This window comes from Netta rufina (assembly GCF_964035555.1).
Source record: "Netta rufina genome assembly, chromosome: 6".
In the NCBI taxonomy this organism is placed as follows: Eukaryota; Metazoa; Chordata; class Aves; order Anseriformes; family Anatidae; genus Netta; species Netta rufina.
Genome location: NC_140129.1, coordinates 1253706 through 1280965, shown reverse-complemented (window position 1 = coordinate 1280965; position 27260 = coordinate 1253706). Strand labels below are relative to the sequence as shown.

Here is a 27260-nt window from a genome sequence, read left to right as displayed (position 1 = left end):
GTTACCTGGCTTATGCCACACATGGTCAAGCAAATGGTCTGGTCAAGCCCAAATAATGACTTTTTAGGACCATTACGTTTTGGAGTCTGCACATGGGTGCAATTCCAGTGAGAAGGATGTAGAGAGATGTGAGATTTGAGCTGTGAAATAAGCAGATGAGGTATACATAGTTGTGGACTTGTACAAAAGCATTGGGAGATGATGCTGGGTCCCATAGGTTTGATGATCCCCTAGCATCAGTGTTCCCAAGTCCTTCAGTTTGGCTCTGATAGATACAAGGAATGGAAATTTCAGATGTGCTTAAGAAACTTAGGAACACAAGTCAGACCTTAACATTTTCAATATCTCTTCATCTACAAGATCATAATTTCTGACGTTCATTGCTGACATTTTTCTCCCCTTTGCAGCATCTTTCCAAGGTTCCAAGGTTTAGGGCACAAAATCTACAAATAATTCAAGCTCCATTTATCTAAATGGATCCCTTCCAGACTTTTTTTAACCAATTAATACACAACCATTTCACTATTTTTTTTTTTTTCTGCTTTATGTGCTTAAATTTATTCTAACAGATTTATATTCTGATATCTAGGGTTGTGTAATTACGGAGAATTAACTGTGTTTGAGATACTTCAAGGAAGGCCTTTTCAGAAAATGTGGAACAGCAATTGAACATTAATCAGATCACTTAAAAGCATCTCCAGTTTGCACCAGTATTGTTGTTCACTTTTCTTTAAATATAGGGCAGTATCTGTGGAACAATGGTAATCCATAATAGTGTTAAATCAGCTTTAAAAATTTAATATTTTTTTGTTGTTATTGTTCATTTTTAAGAAAAGACTGGCATAAGACTTAATTCTTCTGACTTAAGAGACCTCACTTCTGTGAGCAACATTGATCTACACAGTTTTTGAAATTTCAAGCCATCATTAAAATCAATAGCTTCATTGTAAGCAGGAGGGTACAAAGGTATTACTACAGTTTAAGTGTGTGCATTGATAAATATTGATATATATGTATATATATAAATAATGATCTTGAGCCCTTGTCTGATGGTGTCTGTGTTATTCTTTTTGACAGACAGTGGAATGAACAGATGCTGGATGAAGCTTCCAGATTAATCCTTAAAGAAATAGCTCTTCCAGGCTCAGCCTGTGGTGGGAAAGTAGAATATAAAAATACTTTGATAGTCAGTTTCTTCTACAGATTTTTTCTGGAAGTATTGCAGTCATTGAAAACAATGGTAAATTGATTTTTCATGTTTGCTTTTTTGCAAGCAAATTAAGGGTTTTTTTTTGTTTTGTTTTGCTATCTGTTAATGTTTGAGTATGTACATTCTGCTAAATATTGTCCTTCTTGGGTTCAGATCTACAGCACTTAAGTCCCAAAGAGACTGATGGAGAGGTGTCTGCTTAACTTTTATGTGCCCAAATATATTATGTGTCCAAAGTAGCATGTACATTAGGGTGTTAATAATAACAATAAATAATATTAATAGTAAAAATTTGAGCAATATTAATGCAACAGTGTATCAATACCGATGTGTCAGTATATTACCCCATCTTTCTGTAGTTCAAAAAGCAAATAAAATACATATAAACACTTTGAAAAGTAACTGTATGTGTTAAACGAACCCTCTTCCGTGTTTAAATTGTTGACTGGGAAAGGAGAAGTCTAAAATCTGATTGGCCCGATAAATTCTAGCTCTAATTTGTTTACTTTTGTTTTCATCTGTTCTTCTGAGGGAAACCATACCTGTTGCCTTTCTTTTCTGTATTACCATAAGCACTTTCATCTGAATTACCATTTCTAGGTAATTTACTAGGAATGATTCTATGCCAATTTTGGTCAGGCTCAAGAAGGAAGGTCTTCTGACTATCCCTGCTTTATTTTGCTTCCTTGAAACACACGCATTTGTCAAATTTAATGTATTTTTAAATATCATTTAGTGAAATCTTAAAACTCTACAGTCTTTTCAAATTGTTATTTTAGAGCCTAACTTGTGAGAGTCTTGAAGGAATTTTCTGTATAAAGAGCATGTATTTAGTGATTTTGGTTCTTAGCTTTTTTTAGTTGTAACATTCAAAATGTGAGTTTTAATAATAATTCACTTCCTTTTCAGGACTCTTGCCGCTATCCTGGCATACCTATGGAATATGGGAGTGTCCTACAAGACTTCCAAACCAAAATGCCCCAGAGTATCCAAATATATCAGGCAAGTGATTTTATTTTAAGATTGTACTGTGGTGTGTAAGACTTGGTAAATAATAATAAAATACATCAAGCATGATCCACAGAGTGAAGCTCAGGTGTAAATTTTCCAAAGGACTGAGGACAACAGGCTCTGAGTCCTTGTTTATAAATGTATCAAAATTGGAAAAACCTTGTCAGTAAAAATAGATTCACATGGATATTCTGACTTCTACACAGTTCACAGAAGGTAAATATGCAAAACAAATTCCATTGTCAGCATGCTTAAACTTGGTATAAGGCAGTGTTCAATCCGATTGGAAAAATCTTGGACCAAGATCAAAGAGACTGAAAATCCCAAGAATATGTTAGTATTCTTTTCTCGAAATATACTTTTCTTAGGCTCTCAGAGGGCTCTGAGCTCTTACTGTAGATTTAGGAAAGAAGATGAAGTTTACGGTGGCTATCGGCTTGAACAGGAGCCTTCAAGGAGAAGTCAGCAGTAGAGGGTAGCAAAGAACAACTCTTGGATTTTCTGACTTTTTTTCACAGCCCTTGTGACTAGATCTGGAAAATCCTACAAGGGGTTTTGATCTTTTAATACCATTAATGAAGATGCGAGTAAACATTTCAAGTTTTTAGAAACCTAAAGAAAATTCAAATGAAATGTACAGAAACATTTTTGTTTTGATTTTAGATATTCTTTAGAATAACTTGTTAGTTTAAAATACTTAAATTTGCTCAAGTTATTATCTCCAGCTTCAAAGAAAAGGCAGTGTAAATTTACCAATGGGACCAGGACTAAGGGAACTAGTTTTCTGTGGCTTTCAACAATTTATACCTGAGCTACAAGAAAGTGACATAATAGAAATAGATATATTTTTTATTATTCAGATTGGCTGGCACTGAGCAATAATAAAAGATTTAGAAACCCAGGAAATCTGTTTTGTCACTTTAAATTTTTACCTAATTTGTGTAAGTGTTTGTCTTCTGCCTGGACTTCTTCATCTGAACCTTATTACATTTTTAAAATTAGAGGGAAAAAGAAGATGGGGGGGGGGGAAAAGCATATCCTGAAAGATAAGTATGGGATAAAGTTGGGATGATTTTGCTGAGACAGCCATTTGAGGAACCTTAGTCATCAAGTGAAAAATGTCTCTTCTTGGCTTTGGACTAATAGCAGAGAACATGTCAGAAAGTGCAGGAGGTATTGAATGTGTAGCAGGAACGTTTGAGTGCTGGAACCCATAGGAGAAAATAGATTTTGAGATCAGAGTAAATCACTAGTTGTAAATGCAGAAAAACGAAAAAGCTAGCAAGATCACTGACAGAAACTGAAAAACTGTTTTGGGAGTGGACAACAATTAGTTGGCATGGCAGAATTGTCTGGCAACAGTAAATTAACTTTAAGGAAAGACCTAGCAAAATAAGGTTAATAAAGCATGAAATTCATACACAGTTGCAAGGAAATAAGTGTGAGAGGAAACATTGTCTCACTGATTTACATTGATTAATTGCAGCCTTTCAATGAGGAAGACAAATTCTATGAACTACTGCAAATAGCTCGAACTGCAACACCACATGCTGGTAAAACACAGAACAGAAACTTGTGAGAGTAATTCAGAAAATTTTCAGAGCCTCATGACACCAATCAATAATTAAAAAAAAAAAAAAAAAAAAAAAAAGACTGACGTTTATGTCACTTTGTTGTAAATGATTAAGGAAAAAATACAAGTAGACAAACCTGTGTAATGTTCTTGGAATTGCTTGGAGAAGCAATTTAAAAAAAAAAAAAAAAAAAAGCTCAGGAGCATCAGTTGAGTCCTTCACCTGTTTTCAATATTGAACCAGAATAGGATAATGTGAATAGCTTTCCTTCATCTGATTTTTTTAATTAATATAAGAATAGTATATCAATTTTATATTTTTCTTAACTGTTTGGAGTGTTGTTTTTGATGGCACAGGATGTAGATCAGAGTCAGTCTCCCCAGGATCCTGTGGGACGGCCTATAATGCACCAGTCTGGAATTAAGCATGCAACTGGTGAAGCAGTTTACATTGATGACCTTCCTTCTGTGGATGGGGAGCTCTTCCTGGCTGTAGTCACTAGTTCCAGAGCTCATGCTAAGATTATGTAAGTATTCAAAGTGTATCTGAAGAAAGTTACTAACGAAATAGTGTCTGGGATTTTTAGAGCAGACTAATGGAGTTCAATTATGTATATGCAAAACAGAACATAAGATTCCCACACTGGCTCAGGTCCCAGAAGCAATACTGTTATTTCAGTAGAAGGCTCTGATTGGATTTATGTATTTTTCCATGTTATTGTCCTAATGTTGTTGAGCTATTTTTGGTAAATGAGCCAGCTTACTTAGAGCTAACCTAGGAGCCTCTACATAGAGCTGAGCTATACAGTATGAAGAGACACCTCAACTCAGCTTCAACAACATAGCTTTAAAATCTCAACTCTGTTACAAAAAAAATAATTGTTCAAAATGTAAGAAGTAACATTGCAATGTTGCAGCAACAAGGTAGCAAGGCTCAGGTAAGTACTTGAAGGAGATGGAAAGACAAACATATTTTGAAAGAAAATTGTTTTCAGTTATGCTTTCATACTGATATACACACAGTTTGTTTAACATTAAGGTACCAGAATGCACATATCTGCATTGTCTACCCAGCATTCAGGCACCAAGATGTGTACCCAGGTGCTGTGGTTGGGATTACTCATGATGACAGAGGACTGGCATTGCTAGCTAGAGTCCCTGTCATATCTCCTGGCCTATTCTTAAGTAGGTAATATTATGCTGGTTTTAGGTATGTTCTTTTTGTATCATCTAGGAGCTGACATCCCCCTTTCATCTCTGTGAGACAGTAGTATTTCATCAACTCTATACAATGACTTTTATTAAACTGATGCAGTTCAGACAGTCTAATGGGTCAATGATTTCCCTGCTATGTTTAGAGTATTTTCTAGAAATGGAACAAATTGCTAGAGTCTTTGTTGCCTTCAGAGGGCAGTGGCGACCTGGTTCAGGAACGGCACGGCGACCAACCCCAGGCCGCTCGGTCCATCGGCTCACAGACACCAATGTGGTGGATGGCAAATGGCGTTTATTGTCGAGTCACATGGGGTTATATAGCTGAGGCCCATAATGTCGCTTCCGCTTGCTTACATCACAGACCACACGCTACTGTCCATCAAGGGAGGGGCTCCACCTTTCCGTACAGCGCGACATCTTCCGGCCGCCAGACCCTAACTACCCACAAGTCTTTAATTCCCTTTGACATGCGTTTCTTCCCATGCAACGGGTAGAAGGAAAAGACATGTCTGAACCTATGTTCAGATTCTGGCAATACAAGAAACATACCTCTGTATTGTGTTCCCTGCTTATGTGCAACAGTTTGTAAAACTAATGGATTATACTTCTATCTTCCCACATCCCAATCAGGTCTGTAGATACCTCAGAGGCCCTTAAGGGACCGGGTGTGTTTGATATCATAACAGCTGATGATGTACCTGCTACAAATGAGTTTCACTACTCCAGTGATCCAGAGATTATATTTGCAAGAAACGAGGTTAGAAAGCAATCTTTTTTTAATTTATTTTCTTAATTTCTGTTGTTTTACTTCAGGTCTTTGTAATGGAATTTTACCTGCTGACTCTTAAATTTCTTTATCTTTTGTATGTGTGATGTGTATTTTATAGGTAATTTGTGTGGGTCAGATTGTTTGTGCTGTGGTTGCGGATTCAGATGTTCATGCCAAACAAGCTGCTGCAAAAGTGAAGATAAAGTATGAAGTGCTGGAACCAGTGATCTTGACAATTGAGGTACTAATCACTTCTCTTTTCTCTTGCTTTTTTATTGTTTTATCTATTTAAGTAATGGAAGCATTCCTCACTTGCTTTTTCAAATGTTTTTCTAAGCAAAGTGAACATGAACATCCAATTAAGTAGTCTGTCAGTATCTCTATAAATAACTTTCGAACCATTTGTCTAATTTTGGCCACTTGTGATAGATAGCCAGTAGCCTCAAAGTATTAAGGTCCCACAGATTTCATAATAAACAAACAAAAGGGTAGACAAGAACACTTTTCATGTCCTCAGTAAGAAGGCGGCAATGAGCAAGCACCCTGGTTGTTTCTAATTCTTTTTGTAGCTACCAGCTGGTCAAACAGCATGTATATATGGGCTGAGCAACCAGCCTGATTATCTGTAGCATTTTCTGTCGATCAGTTAACAAGCCAAAAAAGCTAAGGTGAGTTGTAGGAAATTTTGGAGGAATGTGTGGGAAAAGATGTTAAGGATGTGGAACATCTTAGAAATGTGATGTGGGAGTTATAGGGGGGAATTAAATTTATGTTGGATTAAATGAGATGGATGGAAATAAGGAACAAAGGAAATATTAATGGGGAACCAGCATTAGCTCTGGTAGTCACTTTGACTTCTTTACATAATGTGTGTGGGGTTCAACAGAACAGTCATTCTGGTATAAAAATAGAAGTAGTCTCTTTTTAAAGACTGGAAAACTACTAAAATTTAATTACAGTAAAAACTCTTAAGGAAATCTTATTAAAAATAAAGCAAATCAAATGTAATAAATTCTACTTTTCTACTTAGTTTTGGGGATTTCTTTTCCTCTTAATGGTATTACTCTTTGGATGATGTGATTGCATTCTTACTCTGGGCTCTCCAGGTCACTTGCTAGATGTGTGAAAGGGAAGAGTAGATTGAATGAACTGAATGCAGCTCCTTCAGAAAGTGCTATGATCAGTAACAGGATACATCAGGAAAGAATTCCTGTGACTGAATAGACAAACTCATCCCCCACAAAAAACAGTAAAACAATGAAATGCAGTTGTTCGCTAGCTTTGGTAGCTGGTGACTCAGATCTCTGAAGAGAATGATATTCTTACTGAGAGTAAAATGCTATAATGAACTGAGAACCTTCAAAATACACTAAAAAAATATTTCTCTTTTTCTCCACTACAGGAAGCTATAAAGCACAATTCGTTCTTTGAGCCAAAAAGAAAATTAGAAGAAGGAAATGTTGATCAAGCATTTGAAACTGTTGATGGTATATTTGAAGGTAAATTGCAGCATGTATGATGAGAAGTTGGCAGTATTGGGGCTTCCCAGTCCCTCAAGTGCCGGTCTAATTTTTTCAGTGATATCATATACAGCAATAAGGCCTGAAAAAGCTCTTGGTTGTCAGGAATAAAAGTATGACTAAACCTAGTAATTTTGAGGTTCTACTGCTACATTCAAGTTTTCTTTATCCTTTGTCCTTGAGACAGAATAATGGAATAATTTAGGTTGGAAGGGGGTAGTCTAGTCCAATCTCAAAGCAGTTCCTGTTAGAGCAAGGTAGTCGGTGCCATATCATCAAGTTCTGAAAATCTCCAGGGGTGGATATTCCACACCCTCTACAAATACCTGTTCCAGTGTTTGACTACCTTTGTGGTGACGTTTTCTTATAGTGAGTTGCAATTTCTTGTGTTCATCATTTCTCATCCTTCCACTGTGCACCTCTGAGAAAAACCTGGTTCTGTTTTCTCTACACCCTCCCATTAAGTAGTTGTAGACAGCAGTAGAATTTCCCCTTAATCCTTTTCTTATGGCTGAGTAAATTCAGTTCTCTCAGCCTCTTGTACATCGTGCTCCAGCTTCCCCATCATTGTCTTGACCTGGTCCACTACATTGATGCTTTTTTAAATTTAATATTGTCAACATTTGTAGTCAACATTACTCTGCTATTTACATATTTATATATAAACATTCAAGTTCTGTTGATGTCAATGGAACAATATCATTTAAACCTGCAAAGAGTCTGATTTGTGTTTTTATTTTAAATGCTGTTCCCTCACGCAAGATGCATCAGTAGATTTGACACTGAATACCATAATTTATGTGATGATGGACAGGTGTTTTTTTTCTGGTAACACTTGTGTTTTTCTCATTGGATCAGGGGAGGTTCACATTGGGGGACAGGAACACTTTTACATGGAGACTCAGAGTGTCCTTGCTATTCCAAGAGGAGAGGATAAAGAAATGGATCTGTTTGTGTCAACACAGCATCCAGCATTTGTCCAGGTAAAACATTCTCAGAGAAAGTGGTTGAACCTGTGACAGTTGAGCTCTGAGTGTGGTTTACAAATCAGTCTTACCAATTTAGAGACAGTGGGAACAGAAAGTTGCACATCTGGATTATGCAAAGAAGCTGCTTTGTAGTACTGCAGTATAATGATGTACACTGACCACTCTGCTGTGAGGATGAAGAAGTAAAAGTCTCTCATTCTACCTTAAACAAAGTATATCATGCCCCACTAATGTACGTGTGAGAAACTCCCTGTGGAGTGCTGAGGATCCTTCATCTCCATTAGCTTCTATTGAGGTCAGGAGCAGTCAGCACCCTGCAGAGTCAGTCTGCTGAGGGAGTAAAGTAACTCAAATAGTTGTTGGAAAGACTGCTGTTCCATGCCAAAATGATAAAGCAAACTCTGACATAATGTATGGTCTGCATAGCAGTAGCTATGGTGAATGAAATTGGTAGTATTTCAGAGCAAACACTGGTATTTTGTGTTCAAAGTACTTTTTTTGGTTCCATTACCATATGCTGCTAATAGCCAAGAAGCATGAAGAACTTTCTGTCTGAGAAAATGATGAATATTATAGATTTGAAGCAAGAACGTTCCAGACACTAAGATATTAGTTTATTTAAATATATATATATTTATTAAAATTAACCTCAGATTTATGCTTTTATTAATATTAATATTATTTTTTTTTTGTATATGAAGCTTCTCACATTTTACATAATTAATTTCCAGGGTATATTCTTCACTTCTGTCCATGACCCCTTGACAGTATCCGTGGCAGACATTTTGAATGCAAGCACTGTTGAGTGTTTCTTGTTCTCTTTGCTTGTTTTTTTAACTTGGGATAAAGGAAAAATCTTATAAGCTGATTTATTAAAACAAAACAAAACAAAAAAACATCTATGTAACCCTTTTCTAGAAAAAAATATTTTTAGAGCTAACCTATAGGCTCAGTTGGAGCTGAAAGTGGGTCCTGATAACTGGTGTAAAAGCTGAAAACTGTTTTTACAGGAGATGGTAGCTGCAAGTTTAGGTGTTCCAGCCAACAGGATCATGTGCCATGTTAAACGAGTTGGTGGAGCTTTTGGTGGGAAAATCCTGAAAGCTGGTTTACTGGCGTCAGTTGCTGCAGTGGCAGCAAACAAGTAGGTGTGATGTGTGTGTGTTGGAATATGAAGAGAAAATTGTGTGAAGAAGTTTTACATCTTGTCTAAAATGCTTTCTCCTTCTCCAAAGTTGCTAGCTAAAGAATCATAAAATCCTGACTGTTTACATTTTGTGAGACTGTTCAATATATTTGTTTGCTTTGTTTTGTTAGACTGCTTAAGTTTCAGTAAGTAGCTCTAGCCTCATTTAAGAAGAACGGACTTGAGGAAACTGCAGGTAGTATAAGCTATAAATATTCTTGAAATGACTGACAATTTTAAAAGGACCAGTCCCTAAACGCTGAAGCTTTGTATATGCATTCAAACCATGACAACCATCCAGAAGTGAACTTCTGGATCTTGCTATACTAGTGGAAAACTTCATCAGTAGAACTTCTATTAGGTCACTTTGGTTCAGTCTTAAAATTGAAATGACATTTTTTTCTTCAGAAATTTGTACTGAGTTATATCATTGGCTTTCAAGATGTAAAATGAAAATTCGGACATGATTGTAAGTGTAAAATAATATGAACTAGGCCTTAAGTACATAGCCTATTAAAGTTAATTTTGATCTGAATGCATGCTTACATCTGGATTCATAATGAACAGAACACATTAATATTGTTAATAGCATCTCTCATGTTGTCTGAAAACCTCATTTTTCTTTTGTTAATTTAGAACTAACAGAGCTGTCCGTCTTATTCTGAGCCGGGGGGATGATATGTTAATTACTGGTGGCCGACATCCTTTTATTGGCAAGTATAAAGTGAGTGCCATAGGAAATGAGTAAAAAACACCTGTTCATATTCTGTGAATAAGAATTTCAGTGTTGCTGGTTAATATTTGTTCTATTAATTAAAATAATTTTAAAACTATTAGCCAAGAAACCAAGAGATAAAGTTGTTTTACAACCTGTCTCTGCTTCTGCTTCTAACTCTGCAGGTTTTTTTTTTTTTTTTTTGTTTGTTTGTTTGTTTGTTTTTTCTGCTCCATTCCTGTCTTCCTTTCATAGCTCTTTCTGTCTTTCTTCCTGGGAGACTGGAAGACAAGCTAGCTTAGACTTCTTCTGAAAAGTTTATTTTTAACCGTCCATCTGGTTAAGTTCACAAAAAGGAGCAGCTAGTTTTTTCACAGAAATAGTGTGTACAGCAAAAGTTACCATAAGGAAGAAATTTCTCTCTTACCTGCTCATGCACTGTCATGTCATCACAATTCATCACAATTCATTAGGTTAAGTTTTGTCTCCTTTTCTATCTCTAATACATAGGAAAAGTAAAAGGGGTTGTATAAGATACATCCCTGAAGATGAAAATGAGCTGTAGCTCATGATGAGAATTCAGCAGCTATCATTAATCTCAACAGCTGAAAAGAGTTGTAAAATAAACAACATTTTTTCATTAAGACAAGCAAATGTCTTGCTGCAATTGCCATCTATTCTTATAGTTAGAGAGGGATTTGACTTTGTCTACAGTGGACATTCCTAGATGACACAGCCATCTGTGTAGCCACAGCCTACCTGGGCAGCCTGCTCTAAGGAACCTGCTTTGGCACAGGGGTTGGACCCAATGATCTTTCAAGGTCCCTTTCAGCACCTGCAATTCTGTGATTCTGTGATCTGTTGAGCAACACGCAGGACGCCACTGAGTTTCTCTGCTTCTTCCTTCCCCGGCGGGCTTCTTGTATGCCGTACCTATAAGGATCACAGATGTCAGTTAGGAAAAACAATGCTTAGGAATGTACTTTCTTTTTCTCTTGCCCTTTTACTGTTTAAGTGAATGTTTCTCAGAAATTAACTGTGCACTACAAGCCTGATGGAGTGGCTTACATTCATTTGCAAAATACAAAAGCACCGAGTAAATAAATGAATGTCAAAAATCTAAGAAGGTTATTGTTGATTCATTGTAGGTTGGCTTCATGAATGATGGAAGGATCAGAGCTGTGGATGCCAAATATTACATTAATGGAGGATGCACCCCTGATGAATCTGTCCTGGTAAGGATATTATAAGCTGATGAATCTTAAAACATGAAGGAATCATTAAATGGAAAATGACAAATGCCATATTTCTTTGCACAGCTATAGTGTTATTCATACAGTCTTTTGCTTTAATGACTGCGTGTTGCTAGAAGATCTGCACCTAGCAGTTTACTTTTCCTTATTCCGTTCAGTGAACTGCTATACTACTTTTTGGTATTTTTCTACATATTCACTTCATGCATGGTTTCTCAGGCTTATTTTCCTATTACACACATCAGATAACAATATGTTCCTTTTAAAATACAAAGTACATACATTTGTGCCTGCTTGAAGTTTTGTGTCTACAAAGCTGAGAAGACCTTTCCTAATCTTCAGAAAATAATCATAGTGATAATTGTCCTATTACTGGCTCTATCCATTTCTGTACTGGGTTTGCATGTAACATGCTGTATACATCAGTTCCTTACTTATAGGTCTGCAAACTAACAAATGTCACTTGCTTTAATATCATTCACTAGGTATTTGTGCTTGCATAGGCTATTCTAGCAATAAGTGAAACTTTTTTTGATGTCACTGCCTCTCTGGGTTACTGCCCTGCCTACAGGTATTTTCTGTGCTCTGAAATCTGTCAGTACAACTGTCGATACTATTGTTGCCTAGCTTGTTTCTGAAAAAATGACCTGCTTTAAGAAAGTAATCCATGATTAAAAGCACCAAGATTAGAACAGACATTTCTGGGAAGAAACTTTGGCACAGGTTAGAGTTGTAATACAACTATATAACAAGTCTATAATGGTTGTTGTAGTAACAACAAAAACATACCCCTGTTTTTATCCCACAAATTACTAACATTTTTTTTTAAGTGAAAAAATACCATTATATGACACTCTTCATCTGTAGTTACTATAACAAAACTCTCTTCTATTGTTCATATACAGAAATATTTTGGAGTTTACTGTTTAAAGCTTCGTAAAAACAGTAGGAATACAGGGTTAGATTTACCATTCTGAGTAGTCTACTTAATATTGGAATATTGATGAGTGACCTCATCATGAGGCATCAAAACATTTTTAACTTATTTTGATACTGAGTCATAGAAACTAATTTAGAGATACCTAATACAGGATTTCTCTTTTCTTGTGTTGTTGTCTGTCACATGAAACCTCTTAAAAGCAACTAGATAAACAAAACCTACACATAAGAACCATAAGACACAATAGACCATAGAATATATGTTTTCTGGTGGAACTAAGCACTAACTAGGAATTTTCATATGACGTGATAATTCAGAATGTTTTCATCAGTTCCTTTCACAGCTCCTGTTGCTTTAAATCTAATCTGCTTGGTTTTAGTTCTATATGGCTTTTGATATCAAAGTAGGAGCAAAACCAGTCTTAAAAAGAATGAATTACCAGTTTAATCTTTATCTACTAAGCAGCTACTGGCACTCAACTACTAGTAACATCAGCTGTGTTCTGTGAGTATCAGAAGAACTGAAATGTACTATGCTACTTAAGAAACAAGTGAAAAAAATATGTATGTGTCAATCATTAGTAGTAAGAATACTTACAGAAACCTAATTTTAAAGCTAATTATGTCAAGTTAGTTCTTTCTGAGATGAGGAAGATTTAAATGTGCATCTGAAAGAAGCACTGTTCTAACATTTATCTATACCTGCTTGTTCCATATTTCAGGTAGCAGAAGTATCCTTATTAAAAATGGACAATGCATACAAGATTCCCAACTTGAGATGCTGGGCTTACGCCTGCAAAACAAACTTGCCATCAAACACAGCATTTCGAGGGTTTGGCTTTCCCCAGTCAGCACTGGTGACAGAAACTTGGATAACAGACATTGCAGATAAAACTGGTTTATCACCAGAAAAGGTGACAATATAAAAGCATCTCCTCTCCTGAAATGACATCTATGAAGTTAAAATATCCTTTGGATTAGCTCAAGTCATTTCTAAATCAAACATAATTTGTGCTAAAATTCTATTTTCTTAATAATGTCTGATTGCTGCATGAGTTTGCGTACTCTTGCAAACTGAACCAAAGTGGTAACCGTTCAAAAAATATATGATAATCTAGACTAGTTGTCTTCTAGCCCTCCCTCTCCCCTCTGAAATGGTCAGTCTGCCTATAATATGATTGGATTGTGGTATCTGTTAATCTTATTATTTCAGATTAGGGAAATAAATATGTATAAGGAAGATGAGCAGACGCCCTTCAAACAAAAGTTTGATCCGCAAAACTTAGTACGGTGTTGGAACGAATGTATGGAGAAATCTGCATACCACAGTAGGAAAACAGCTGTCGAGGAATTTAACAAACAAAATTACTGGAAGAAAAAAGGGATTGCCATTGTTCCAATGAAGTTTCCATTTGGACTAGGCACACGTTATCTTTCTCAGGTTAGTTTCTTTAAAGAAAAAATGAACTAAACTTTTCATCCATAGAAGATTGCAGCTACTCTACTTTAAAATACAAGACAAAAGTGTTATCTTTCTACTTCTGGAAAACTATTGTCCTCCTAATGGTTGTTCCCAGGAGGGTACACTAGCTTCCAGCTGTCTTCAGTCTGAGGTCAAAGTTGTTTGGTCTTTAGGACCCAGGCAGCTTAGACCCTGCCTACTTAAAGGCCAGCCCCATCTCTTGTGATGTGGTATAGTTGAAAGACTTGATCATGGGGTTACTATGGGATCTTATACTTAATCCTTTCAAGTCATCAAAGAGTAAATTTAAGGAAGAAAAGGAGGGCAGTAATATTTTTGGTCTATGTATTTTGTTTAATGTAGCTGTTCAGGAAATGAAATTTGCAGCTATTTGCATATACAGCTATTAATGAGGGAGGTCTTGCAGCTTCCTTTGGAACCATTGAGGTTCTGTTGCCAGGTCTAGTTTTATGTGAGGATCTAGCAACAGGAAAAGCAGACTTCCAAAGATGTGTATTGTTTTGTTTTGAAGCTTATCATAGGGGAACAGCAGGGACTAACATTCCAAATTTCACTTATTATTCAAAAGCATTAAACAAAAAAGCCTTTATTTTTTGATCCATTAATTCATCACTACATACAAAACATTTTTGTTTTGGTTTGGTTTGGTTTTAGGCTGCTGCTCTTGTTCATATTTATACAGATGGATCTGTGCTTTTGACACATGGTGGAATTGAATTGGGACAGGGTATTCATACAAAAATGATCCAGGTAACAGATTATCCAAACAAATATTACCTTGTGCTTTATCTGTTGTATAGATAAAGAGTAGGAAGATTATCTTTTTGGTTATTTAGTCTACCAGTAGGACAGCTCCTTCATCAGCATAGCCACTGCTGCTTTGCATCGATAGAGTTAAAAAGTAAAGATGCTCTCTTAAAGAGTCATAGGGACAGCAGGAAGAGGAATTTTTTATTATTATTTTTAATTATTCCAGTTATATGTGAAGAGGCTTATTAGAAATAAGATATTTTGGGTCTGGTCCCATATAACCCATGGTAAAAACAAATAAATGAAGACAGTCTCTATTCAGATTATCTGTTTTATTATCATCTTTGTTGAATTGATAATTGAGACATGATCTATAAAGATAATAATGAAATTGAGGAAAGTTTGGGATTTGGGAATGCATAATTTACCCTAAATCATACAGGATTTAAGCAGCAAAATCTGGGACTGAATGTTGGACTCCAGAATCTCAGTCCAGAGTTTGAGTGCAGTAAAAACATTGCTTTTTGGTTCTGCATCTTTGTACTGACAAACATGGCAGAATAATTACACATGGAGGTTAGAAGAGGAACTTGCTAAAACATTATCTTTCCTAGTACTGCTGACTTCTAGCAAGTACTGGGGGGAGCAGTTGGAATGTTTGGAATGTTTCTGAAACAGTATGTTCTGCTTCCTGAAACAGGTTGCTAGTAGGGAATTGAACATTCCTATGTCATATATTCACTTCCGTGAAACAAGCACAACAACTGTTCCTAATGCATGTGCTTCAGTTGGATCTGCAGGAACAGATGTCAATGGCATGGCTGTGAAGGTAAAAAGTTTAGTCTAACAAAACACCCTATTCCTCGTGGTATTGAATGCCTGCCAAACTAAGTATTAGTGATCCCATGGAAACTGCTTGAGATTACTAACAATACCAATGGAGATTGACAAGAAGAAACATGAATTGTTGGTAACTTCTCAGTAACAGTGCTTATGAAGTTCCAGAATGTGACCTGAAATTTCCCCTTAAAAGGCTTATGTTTGACAAAATCCTTGCTTCATCAGACAGAAGGTAACTAGTCCAATACAAATCCTATATTATGTTCCTGTTCTAAATCCAATTCGTATTGATTCCAACCCTTGTAACTCATGCCTTTATGAGGTTTGTGTTTATGCAGTTAAAATGGCATGTCCTGCCATACTTTAAGATGACAGTGAAGCGTATATTAACTAAATACTACCCAGAGCATGTCTTAAATAGTACTTTATGTGCCAAACTTGTGTTCGTTAATCTTCTGTTACTTTATTCTGACTTCTCATCAGGACGCTTGCCAAACCCTTATGAAACGCTTGCAGCCTATTATCAACAAGAACCCAAAAGGAAACTGGAATGATTGGGTGAGAGACATGAATTGTACTAAATGTGTTTTTGTGCTTGCAGAAACTATGACATATGGATTGTTGTCCATTGGTCTTCTCAGCCTGATAATCTTAAAAATAAAAGCTGCATAAATAGGTTGATTTAGAGTATTTGAGATGTAGGTAGTTTGTTTAGATATCCCCGGATTATATCTAGTTTGTTTAACAATCCCCAGATCGTATCTAGTTGGAAAGGAGGGGAAGCTATCTGTGAAGTCACATTTGGAGGTACTGAAGTTTTTAAGATACAAAAAATACCAGCTTGTGTAATAATGTGGCCAACCCCAGCTTGCACACAGAGAAACTATTGCAAAAAGATTGTCAGGTGTACAGTGTTGGTTTTCCTTCATGGTTTTTATTTATTTTTACCAAATCACTAAACAGAAGCATTTTCGACCTCATCCTTCCGTTTGCCTGCTTTGCACAGTGAACCGGTGGGGGGGGGGGGGGGGGGGAAAGTATCAGGAATACTTGTTCCCATTGCTACAATATGTAATTCATTATAGTATCAATTACATTTGCAGTAAGGTAGTACAGAAGTAGTGCTAAAGCACTATTAAAGCTAAATTTATATTAATAGCTTCCGTCCAGTGCCCTCTTGAAATGGGAATAGAATTTTAAGACAAGACATTTTCTTAACTAAAAGTTGTCTGCTCTGTCACCTATTTCTATAAAGGTATGGCTGTGAATCTAGCTGCATTGGTATGTTAGAGGAAAACCTGTTTGTTACTTCTGCTTACTCAGTATTATTTGATATCACCAGCCTAATGAAAATGACAATCCCTACCTTGAGGCATTTACAGATCCAGTGTGCTAGGGTGTTTCAGTTCAAGGGATTAAACACGGTAGCAACTGCAAAAAAATGTAAATACTTTCTTGTCAGTATTAATTGCTAGCAGTAGCAATTAATGTTGTAATACATGTGGTAGCTTCGTAACTGACAGCTATGTATGCAAAATAAAATCCATCACTTCTCTAATAGGTGCCAAATCAGCTTGGATAATTCAGACATATTCAAAATATTAGAAGAAATAGCTGACATAAGAAATAATATTAATCTATGTAGAGAAATAATGCTATGTCTTGCAAAGTCAGTAAATTGTAATTAATATATTAAAGAACTTCTTGACTTGTAAACTACATAAATCTGTCAGGACAGTCACTGTGAAAGGAAGTAGACTTAGGACTTCATTTTTAAGCTACTGGCAGAAGAACACTGTAAAGAGCATTTCTCTTGTCAGCTGTCATTTTTGTGAAGATAGGTCATGCAGATCTTTTGTCTCAGTGACATATCACCCAGATCTGTTCAACTGGCAAAGATGAACCCATTTTATTCAATCTGAGCAGTAAAATCAAGAAGGACCCTTTCTGACTCTAGTGTTACCATTCCGTAAGAATTACCCCTGTTAACAGGTCTATTCCTGCAAGAATTACCAAAAGAACTGAGGTTGCTCTTCCAAAGACAGTTTAGTTCTACAATCTTAAGGGATCATGTGCAACTAAGTGTCTGTTTCCTTGGTTTACGACAAAACACGCTATATTTTACAGATCAAAGAAGCTTTTGAACAGAGTGTGAGTCTTTCAGCTACTGGTTACTTTAGGTAAAGTATTTTTGTTCTTTTAAAATGCATGGTTATAAAAAAAAAAAAAAAAGGACTATTTCTGAAAATACAAATTCAGTAGATAAAACATCCTGTCCAATTGTTCTTCTTAATGGTTGAGCTTATATTTTATGTAAGTTCTGATTTGTGAAGGGGTTGGAATATTAAGTTCAAGTGGTAATTTATGTCTGGCCTTTTGTGGACTCTCTAGAAAGCATAAAGAGAATATTTCATCCCATATTTGGTCCATGATTCTTCCATTACAAAACCAGGAAGCATTGAGGAAGTGACTGCTGCACATAACAGCAACTGTGCAAATTGGGATATAGTTTATTTACTGAAGCTATTTTGCTATAAACTATAATTTTTGTTGTACTACACCTTATTTACATTTTTCTCCCTAAAACATGATCACACTGAGTTGTACAACAGGGAAAAAAAAAAGTGACAGCATCAGAACATGCATTTGGTATTGGCAACCAGGTGCACCTGTTATTTTAGATTTCACTTGAAATAGGTTCAGACTTTCACGTGCTCTTCTTTTCACGTGCTTTGTTGTGATACAAACATTCATTAGTCATTGTGGACTTATTTTTCCATCAGAGGTTACAATGAAAACATGGATTGGGAGAAAGGGGAAGGACAGCCATTCACATACTTTCTTTATGGAGCTGCTTGTTCAGAGGTTGAAATTAACTGTTTAACAGGAGATCACAAGGTAATAACTGCGTATTATTTAAATTTGGAAATAATGTGAATAATGTTCCTCTAAACTTGTTTGCATCACTGGATGCTCCAACAACCGTTCAGGTTTTGCATGAATAAATCACCTGTTTTCATATGTTAATATACATGTATATATCAATAATATGAAAGCAAATGAGACGTGGAGCAGAATGACAGCTATGCAACATAAAGTGGTTTCTGGCACATCTGTATTAATATTATACAGGTTCACCTTTTGGGTTGCAGCAGACACCTGATGTTCTCTGCCTGTTCTCTCCTTGTTAGTAAGCAAACCAATTACAGCAGAATGAAATATTCTATTTTTAGGCTCTTTACCATCTAGAAAGGTAGATGTCATAGCATGCTGATCATACACCCATTATGTGTACTTATTTCCTTGTGAAATGTGAAAAATCTGAAGAGGCTAGCTGAGACTAAAATTCCATTAAAACTGAGACAATCCCATTTTGCTTGTAATGGGATATTAGAAAACACTCTGAAATTGTGTGTGTTGAAAGGCATGTTTTTAAGTCCATATTATTTTACTGAGTAGTCACTGTAACCCATATTGTGTTCTAATGCCTCTGCACTGTCCATCTCTCTCAGTAATATGACATTGAATTTTATTGACAGAACCTCCAAACAGACATTGTTATGGACATTGGGTGCAGCATAAATCCAGCTGTGGATATAGGACAGGTATGTGCCAATGATTTCTTGCTGTCTTATTTCTATTTAACTGATAGTCTTATCTGAAGTGAATATTACCTCATTAATCACAGGTGATGCTACAAGATCCTTTAGTTGTAGTTTGTCCTCATCTGAGTCAATGTCAGAGCTCTTGTAGATGTCAATAGAGCCTGAGTTTTATCTTTGACCTCTGATGTCAGCCTGTACTACTTCCTGTATTCATACATGCCCACTATCTGCTGGACTCAAGTTCTGTTTGTCATCTGCAGTCTCCAAATTCTCATGTTGTTCGATCAGACTTCCTACCTGATAGCAGGGTGTTATAAATGAAGATACAACTCAGTCTGAATTTAGTAATATTTATAAAAGGCAAGTAAACGGCACTGGGTGTGCGGGGAGTCTATGCTCTGCCAACATGCACACCCACCCGTTGAACTTTCTAAATATATATAGAACATTGCTTTTACATATTCATAAGAAACCTGAGTATGCATATACACATGTATGACCTATCCCCGCTTTGTATAATAATTAGTATTTTCACAAACTCCTCCTTTTGGCACCTGCACAGTGTCTCTTGGTGGTGGTCGTTGCGGTCATGGGGATGAAGACTCACAGTTCCCCCCCATCACCACTAGCAACCTGTTGTTCCTGGATCTCGTCCAGATCGCAGGGGCGGCTCTGACTGCCTCCCTCTTCTTCTGCACATGCTATGCTATCCACAAGGTTCCCGAAAGCAACAAAATGTGATCGACACCAACCCATGCGAGGCCGTCTTTTCAAGGGTTAACGAAATGCGGGAAACCATGCTAATAATATGATTATCATATAACATTAAACAACAAATTTTAACAGTTTCAACAAGCAAACCCCCCCCCCAGCAACTCCCATGCCTTACCGGCATGAGAACAAGCAACCTCCCTCTAAACTCCTTACATTCCTGATGGCCTCATCATTAAGAGTCTGATGTTATCACCAACTATGGGGCTTACCGACCCCCATGGCCACACTCCCACATCTCCCCCTTCTTTATTAATATCAACCATCTTCTTGACACAAATTATTACTCTATATATCACAAGGGAGACACCTTTTTTCATTGCAGGCTGGGCCACAGACTTCATCAGTTCAACATGGATGCACTAGTCTCTCTGGTAGGAAAGAGGAGCGTAAAAGCTTTTCCCATTATGTTAGCCACAAAATGTTGAAGAATCCCCATAGGCAAGAAAGAAAGAAATTTCTCCTAAGAGCTAGCGATACAAATCATTTTTTGACAAAGTTTTATGTATTTTTATCAAACATGAGTACGTAAATACTGTGTCTTTTCTTATTGAAAGATTGAAGGTGCCTTCGTTCAAGGAATTGGACTTTATACAATGGAAGAATTGAAGTACTCTCCAGAAGGAGTACTCTATACTCGGGGTCCAGATCAGTATAAGATCCCTGCTGTTTGTGATATTCCAGAACGGTTTAGAGTTTCCCTGCTGTCATCTTCCCAAAATCCTTATGCCATCTATGCATCCAAGGTAAGCAAATCATCACAAAGCATGATTCTTAGATCCCAGGACAATCAGAAAAATTACTCAGCTATAAAACGTATATACACTTTCGGTTCTTTTTTAGCATTTCAAAGAGATCCCCATGCAATTGTTTTATTTTTTGGCTTCAAGGAAGCTGGTGTGAAAAGACATAATGCTGCGTATCTTTTATGGCTTGCAAGTAGTAATTTTAGTATTTCATTAACAGGGCATACACAGAAGCTGCAAGATCAATTTAAAACCATACTTTTAAAAATGTGGTGATAAACTGAAGGGATAATAGAATAGAATAAAAATGACTAAGGAGTTGATAGGGAAAACATGACAATGAGACTGTGCATCTTACATGTGGTAAGCAATAAGAAATAGGAGTGTATATGTATTTATGTATGAGATTGGCTCAGGCATTCAGTATAATCATTGCTTTAATATACAGCAGCAAATATTCTGGTCAGTTGCATGTGAGTAGTAATGATAAATTCAAGATGAAGCTAATTCTGCAAAAATTCAGATATTTTAGTTATTAGGTATGTTTTTAGAATTCATTAAAATAAAACAGCATGACATGAAGGAAAAGCATATTTTAAGGTGAAAGTTAAACAACAAATAGGTTCTTTAAAATTATTTAAAGGTGTCTTTGATACATAATGAGATTTTTTTTAAACTTGTCTAGGTTAATTAGTTACATATTTGATTCTAGAGAGCTGACACTAATATCCATCTTCAAACAGCTTTTATCCTTTCCTGTGAACATATCTCCTATAATTATCTGTAGAATTCACTGCAAGAAATTGTGATTCTTCTTCATGCATGCAGCATGTTTGGGGAAGACATTTGGTTCTCAGATTTTAGCAAGGAGATAGATTCCATTGTAATATTCCAATATAATTCAGATTAAAATAATCAATGCCTTAGCAGAGAGAGGACTCTGAAAGGGTGGATTTGACCTGCTTTTGAGATAACGTAGAAATGCAAATCTCATGTCTATAACGATGAGAGGATGTCAAGCCCACCGAGGTCAGTGTTGTTTGTCTGCAGGGAATTAGCATGAGTTCAGAGTGTTTTTTAGTTGTACCTGTACTTGGGTTCAGATTGTTTTAATTTTATCTGTCAGTTATCCTAAATTTCAGCATATCAAGGAGCCAAAAAGATTCTGAAATCAATAGCCAGTATTTGAAAGCAACTTCTTTAGATCTCGGGAAGCATCAAACAGCAGCAGACTTGGTGAGATTGAAGCCTGCTTCCACTAAATCTAAGAAAAACTAAAGAACGAAACAGTTTTTGAGTCACTGACTTCTAAGCTTTTTAGCTGCTATAGATATGCCATGTATTCCCCTCATTTTCTCTTTTTTTTTTTTTTTTTCAGGGGATAGGCGAGGCAGGACTTTTCTTGGGATGCTCTGTGTTCTTTGCTTTGAGAGATGCAGTAACTAGTGTGAGAAATGAAAGAGGACTGAAAAAGACCTTCGCAATGAACAGCCCTCTGACTGCTGAACAAATACGAGCAGCCTGCGCAGATGACTTTACTAAGATGGTAATAGGAAGGTGGGGGCATCTGTTTAAGTATCTCTGGGTAAATAGGACCTATAGCTTTTGGCACCTCTGAATGGTGAAGTGCCTAATGACAGTCTCCAACTGGTTGTGCTTTGTATACAGCAGCATCGTACTTCTCCTTCCTTTGAAGGCTCTTTGTAATTGAAATATCTGGTAACAGGTCTCACTCAAGCAAGCTATCCAGTGAATGCTTGAAAGCACTGTACTGGTATTTCCCTGATTTTGTATAATCTTCACCCCCCACCCCCTCCTAAAACTTAAAAATTTTACAGCCCTTCCCTCCCTGAAGCCTATTCCTTTCATCCATATGGTGAATCCAATAGAGGTTTAAATAATTACTATTATCAACATGCAATGAATGCTAGATCAGTCTCCAACCAGCTTCAGTCTTCTTCAAGGTGTTTTCCCCAACTGCCTTGCATGCTGGCACTATTACCTCATTTGAGTACTCCTTCCTATGTCCAGTATTCTGGGAGTAAAAGTAATTACCTCAGAACAAAAGAATACAGAAGAAAAACAAATGAGGTGATATACTTTTTATATAATGTTGATACTTAAGATTACATGTTTTCTGCAACTGTTCACTGTAGTCATATTCCCACTGCTATTGCTATTCTTTTTCTGTGTATGTTTAGATTTAGTATATAAAATTTGTGAAGCAAGGTCCTTGCCAGAGTATACATCTGTACTGTGCCCTGAACCTCTGCAGCTCTGGCAAGGAAATTTCTGAGCTCTCACATATGGACTACTCCCATAGTATTCCATAGTATTTCCATGGTTGTGGTGATTCAAAGATCAAGGCCGAAATTTCCTTAAGTGGTATATTCTTTATTGCAGCGCTGGATGCACGGGGGATCTCTCCACCTATCGTGCATACCCAAAGCGGAGAGCAGTCTTGAATTTATACAGTCTGTTAATATTCTACAAGCGCCTATACATATTCATCACCTATCCCCACCTTCCCTCGTTTCTCATGCTAATTAGCTTTTTGGCAACTTGCGCCTGTGTATAGCCTCCCAAGAATTGCGGGCAGGGGTCTTCGGGACGTGGGCAGTGGTCTTTGGGAGGAAGACCCCGAATCTTCCTCACAGTGTACTTTTCACCATTGGTCAGGATTCTGCTGAGTTGGCACGTTTCTTAATTGCAAGAGCTGGCTTTTGCTGATTCTTCTGTTTGTTGTATCTTTATCATGAATTCCAATGTTCTGTTTTGAGATTTATAGTCCTTATATCTGTTTCTCTGTCTGTCTGCCGCTTCCCTACTGGGGGATTGTCCTTGCCTCCCCAATGTCTCCTTAATCAGTGGATGTCATTGACACCAAATCAGCAGGTCCACGGACTTGCTCTCATCACAAGAGCTTGCAGGAGGCAAGGCCCACCAATGAAGAAGCCAAGCTTCTCTATGCACGTTTCACCCTGACTCCAGTTATCATTTACATTTCTTCCAGGTGTCTTTTGCAGAATACCTTTCTGGGCAATTTAAAGATATCTGATAAGGACGATATTGGGAGCTTTGCAGTCAAGTAATATTAACGCATAATTATTTTTCTTGTTTATTCTCATAGATGACAAACGATGAATCTGCTTCTTCCATATCTGTGTGAATGACAAACCAAAGAGTGCACAAGAACTGAATGGAATGCGAAGTACTGATTTACTGCCCCAGTTGCATGCTAATCAACAGACAGATAAATAGATTTTCTCATCTTCAGAATAGAAACAGATTCAAAAAAAAAATGCACGTTATATCTTCTATCTTCTATCTTAATTCTCTGTCCAGTATATTCATTACACTACTTCACTTCAGTTACAGTATATAATTATTAAAAATATATTTTCTGCATTTGAAGCATATGTATTCCACAAGAAGGATCTGCTCAATGGCTCTGTTGCACATCAGCCCCAGAAAGATCAGCTGACTTGCTGCAAGGGAAGAAAGTTAGGATGAACTATAAAAGGTATGTTAGAAACCTTGCTACCACCTAATCCACTTAACTACTTTCATATAATAAGTAACTTTTGAAAAGCTTCAGCTGATTTTCTGATTGGGATTTAAGTCAATCCCTTTTTGATAATAAGTGATGATCTGGTCTGTAGTAAAGTCACTTTAGATTATTTTGGTACAGACATCTTTGTCTTAAAAACACACAGGAAATGAGTTATGATTTTCTTTTGTTATGCCCAGCAAATTGCTGTGGCTGACCTGTGTATGTAGGAGATTAATTTTATCCCCAAAGTTGGAAGAGTTGCTTAGATATACTTTCCAATGGAGGCTTTCTTTTTCTCATGGAGCAAGCCAAAAGCCTCTGAACTTAACAAGAAAACTCACAAGGAGTTCAGTGTGCTTTGAGCAGGAGCCTTGATGAACTTGTTTCTGAAAAGGATTCTGAAACAGTGCTCAGGACTATATTGAGCAATGAGAGTTTAGTTAAGAGCTTTTCTCTCACTCTTGAGCACTCCTGTGATAAAGACAAAAAATATATATATTACTGATGAAAAGCTGATCCACAAATATTAGTCATCTGATGCTGCATAAGGTGCAGTGGTATTAGACTGCACCCAAGTAGTAGTTGGTGACAGGAGAAAATAAAGCAGCACTGTTTAAAATTATAACAGAAAACCTGATGTTAATAAATTTGATGTATGTATTTATTTGTAATTTGAGATCAAGAAATTACGCAGAATATACCAAAGTTAATATACTATGAAATCTCCAATCACAGTATTCAGATTTCAGCATCAGAATCCACAAAAAAAAAAAATCAATGAGAACTTCAGCCTTTCTTCTTCTGGAGGACAAAGCTGTAATTTGAATTCCAAATGCATACAAATACACAAAAGTCTGTGGTATTTGGATTTGGGACTTTGATCTAGGATCTGTACTTGCACAGAGAAAAATCTTAACTTCTTAAGTCAATGTACGGCAATTACATGAAGTAGTACCTGAAAAATAGTAGGTTCTTTGACAGAAGTAGAAGGAAGATAGTTTGTCCAACATACGATTTCAGTGAACCTCTGCAGCAGCTCTTCCTTACTGAGCGTGGCAATTGCTCTTCTAGTTTACTCATAAGTCAGATTACTCTAGAGCCATGAAAACTGCCATTTGTAATGAAAATAAATGGCTGTAATTGATTTGACACGTCAGCCTGCAGTCTCCTATTTCACTGCTCCTCAGTTTACTGCAGACTATTTTCTCTTTGTACCCTCCATGCCTTCTATGAGTTGATACTGTATCTGTGAAAGAAACTGTTAATAGGGCAAACTTGTTTTGTGTTAGCTATTAAGGTATGAAATCTTTATTGTTGTAATTTGTTTGTGTCTCTGTAACCTCTGGGTGAAATTCAGCTGCCTAAACTAAAGTGTCTAGTACAGCAGAGACATGAGAGAGCACACCACTAGAATATAGCAACTGAAAACCAAGCAGGTTATGGCAGGTTATCTGAAATGGCACTACACGTGCAGTTTAGGCAGCTGAAGCCCCATTGGTTTTTACTTCTTTTTCTTCACTTTCTTTGTATTGCTTTGGCTTTGATATGGTGTAAGAAAGGCAATCAAATTAAATCTGAATGCTGCTGCCATAATTTGTCTTTTTTTATTTGAAAGCTCTTGTTGAATGGACTTGTAAATGTGACAGTTCACAATCCCATATGTCAATAAACCTCAAACTATGGGTAAATCCTGGGATATGCTGACGCAGGGAGCATATGGATTTACTGAATTGGGGAAAGTGCATTGTCTATGGCTCTCCTGTGTACCTCTATACCTCAGTATAAGGTATTGTTAAGTTTCAGGCAAGTCAATGTCATGGTTCCGCTCAAGTGGGCAGCCAAGCTCCACCACAGCTGCTCTCTCACTCCCCCTCAAAGAGGAATGGGGAGAAAATATGATGAAAAGGGCTCAAAGATTGAGATAAGGACAAGAAGATCACGCAGTAATTATTGTAACGGGCAAAACAGACTCGGCATAGGGAGACAGTAGGATTTATTGCTCATTACTAACAAGCTAGAGAAATGAGAAACAAAGGAAAGAAACCAAAAGCACCTTCCCCCCCCCATCCACCTTCTTCCACCTCCTCCCCTGAGCAGCGCAGGGGAATGGGAGAATGGGGGTTATGGTCAGTCTACAGCGCTTCTTCTCTGCCTCTCCTTCTCGGTCACTCTCATCCCCTGTGCTGTGGGGTCCCACCCACGGGATGCAGTCCTTGATGAACTGATCCGGCGTGGGCTTCCCACAGGCAGCAGCTCTTCCAGAACTGCTCCAGATATGGGTCCGTACCACGGGGTCCATCCCTCAGGAGAAAACTGCTCCAACCTGGGTCCCCCACGGGCAGCAGCTCCTGCCAGGTCACCTGCTCCTGCGTGGGCTCCTCTCCACGGGCTACAGGTCCGGCCCGGAATCTGCTCCGGCAGGGGTCTTCCACAGGCAGCAGCCTCCGTCGGTGCAGGGCCACCTGCTCCACCGTGGTCTCCTCCACGGGCTGCAGCGTGGAACCCTGCTCCACCGTGGTACTCCATGGGCTGCAAGGGGACAGCCTGCTCCACCATGGGACTCACCGCAGGCCGCAGGGGACTTCTGCTCCGGCGCCTGGAGCACCTCTCCCCCTTCTTCTTCACTGACCTTGGCGCCTGCAGGCTGTTCCTCACTCCTCTCACTCTCCCAGCTGCCGTGTGGCACAGCGTTATTTTTCCCTGTCTTAAACATGCTCTCACAGAGGTGCAAAACAACATCACTTATTGGCCCGGCTCTGGTCAGCAGTGGGGCCCTTACCAAATATGGGGCAGCTTCTAGATCCTTCTCACAGAAACCACCCCTATGGCCCCCTGCTACCAAAACCTTGCCACGTAAACCCACTACAGTCAAGTATTGTTCAAACTGTGGCCTGGCCCTTACAGGCAATGATGTCTCCACAGCTGCTGTGCTGAGCTGTTTGCATTCCTGGGATTCATCATGTTCTGGCTGTGCACTTCGCTTTCTGTAGTACAGATTGTATGTCTGCTTGTCAGCATTTCTCCCTGCCTCTTTACGAGTGACACTGTTGTCTGGTTGTCTCAAACCAGACGAGTTAACCAGTGAAAGTTATCCATGTACCGAACATGTTTTGTTTGTTTTGAAATTGAAAG

General features: G+C 37.6%; 1 protein-coding gene across 2 annotated transcripts in view; it reads left to right on the top strand.

The window, feature by feature from the left end:
* The window catches only part of AOX1 (aldehyde oxidase 1), a 44686-nt gene extending 18980 nt beyond the window's left edge, over nucleotides 1-25706 (top strand). The window contains exons 15-35 of one of the 2 annotated variants that reach the window (XM_084288984.1): nucleotides 1078-1240; nucleotides 2120-2212; nucleotides 4152-4321; nucleotides 5640-5766; nucleotides 5897-6019; nucleotides 7181-7277; nucleotides 8157-8281; nucleotides 9298-9431; nucleotides 10110-10197; nucleotides 11337-11423; nucleotides 13103-13294; nucleotides 13594-13821; nucleotides 14518-14613; nucleotides 15314-15442; nucleotides 15937-16011; nucleotides 17581-17633; nucleotides 18237-18351; nucleotides 18993-19058; nucleotides 20387-20575; nucleotides 21954-22121; nucleotides 23706-25706. In XM_084288984.1, the coding sequence (XP_084145110.1) occupies nucleotides 1078-1240; nucleotides 2120-2212; nucleotides 4152-4321; nucleotides 5640-5766; nucleotides 5897-6019; nucleotides 7181-7277; nucleotides 8157-8281; nucleotides 9298-9431; nucleotides 10110-10197; nucleotides 11337-11423; nucleotides 13103-13294; nucleotides 13594-13821; nucleotides 14518-14613; nucleotides 15314-15442; nucleotides 15937-16011; nucleotides 17581-17633; nucleotides 18237-18351; nucleotides 18993-19058; nucleotides 20387-20575; nucleotides 21954-22121; nucleotides 23706-23744 (2557 nt within the window). In that variant the 3' untranslated portion in view covers nucleotides 23745-25706. Of the gene's footprint in view, nucleotides 1-1077; nucleotides 1241-2119; nucleotides 2213-4151; nucleotides 4322-5639; nucleotides 5767-5896; nucleotides 6020-7180; nucleotides 7278-8156; nucleotides 8282-9297; nucleotides 9432-10109; nucleotides 10198-11336; nucleotides 11424-13102; nucleotides 13295-13593; nucleotides 13822-14517; nucleotides 14614-15313; nucleotides 15443-15936; nucleotides 16012-17580; nucleotides 17634-18236; nucleotides 18352-18992; nucleotides 19059-20386; nucleotides 20576-21953; nucleotides 22133-23705 lie in introns of both variants that reach the window. The other variant, XM_084288985.1, reaches the window with a different exon arrangement.
* Nucleotides 25707-27260: the final 1554 nt, after the last annotated feature.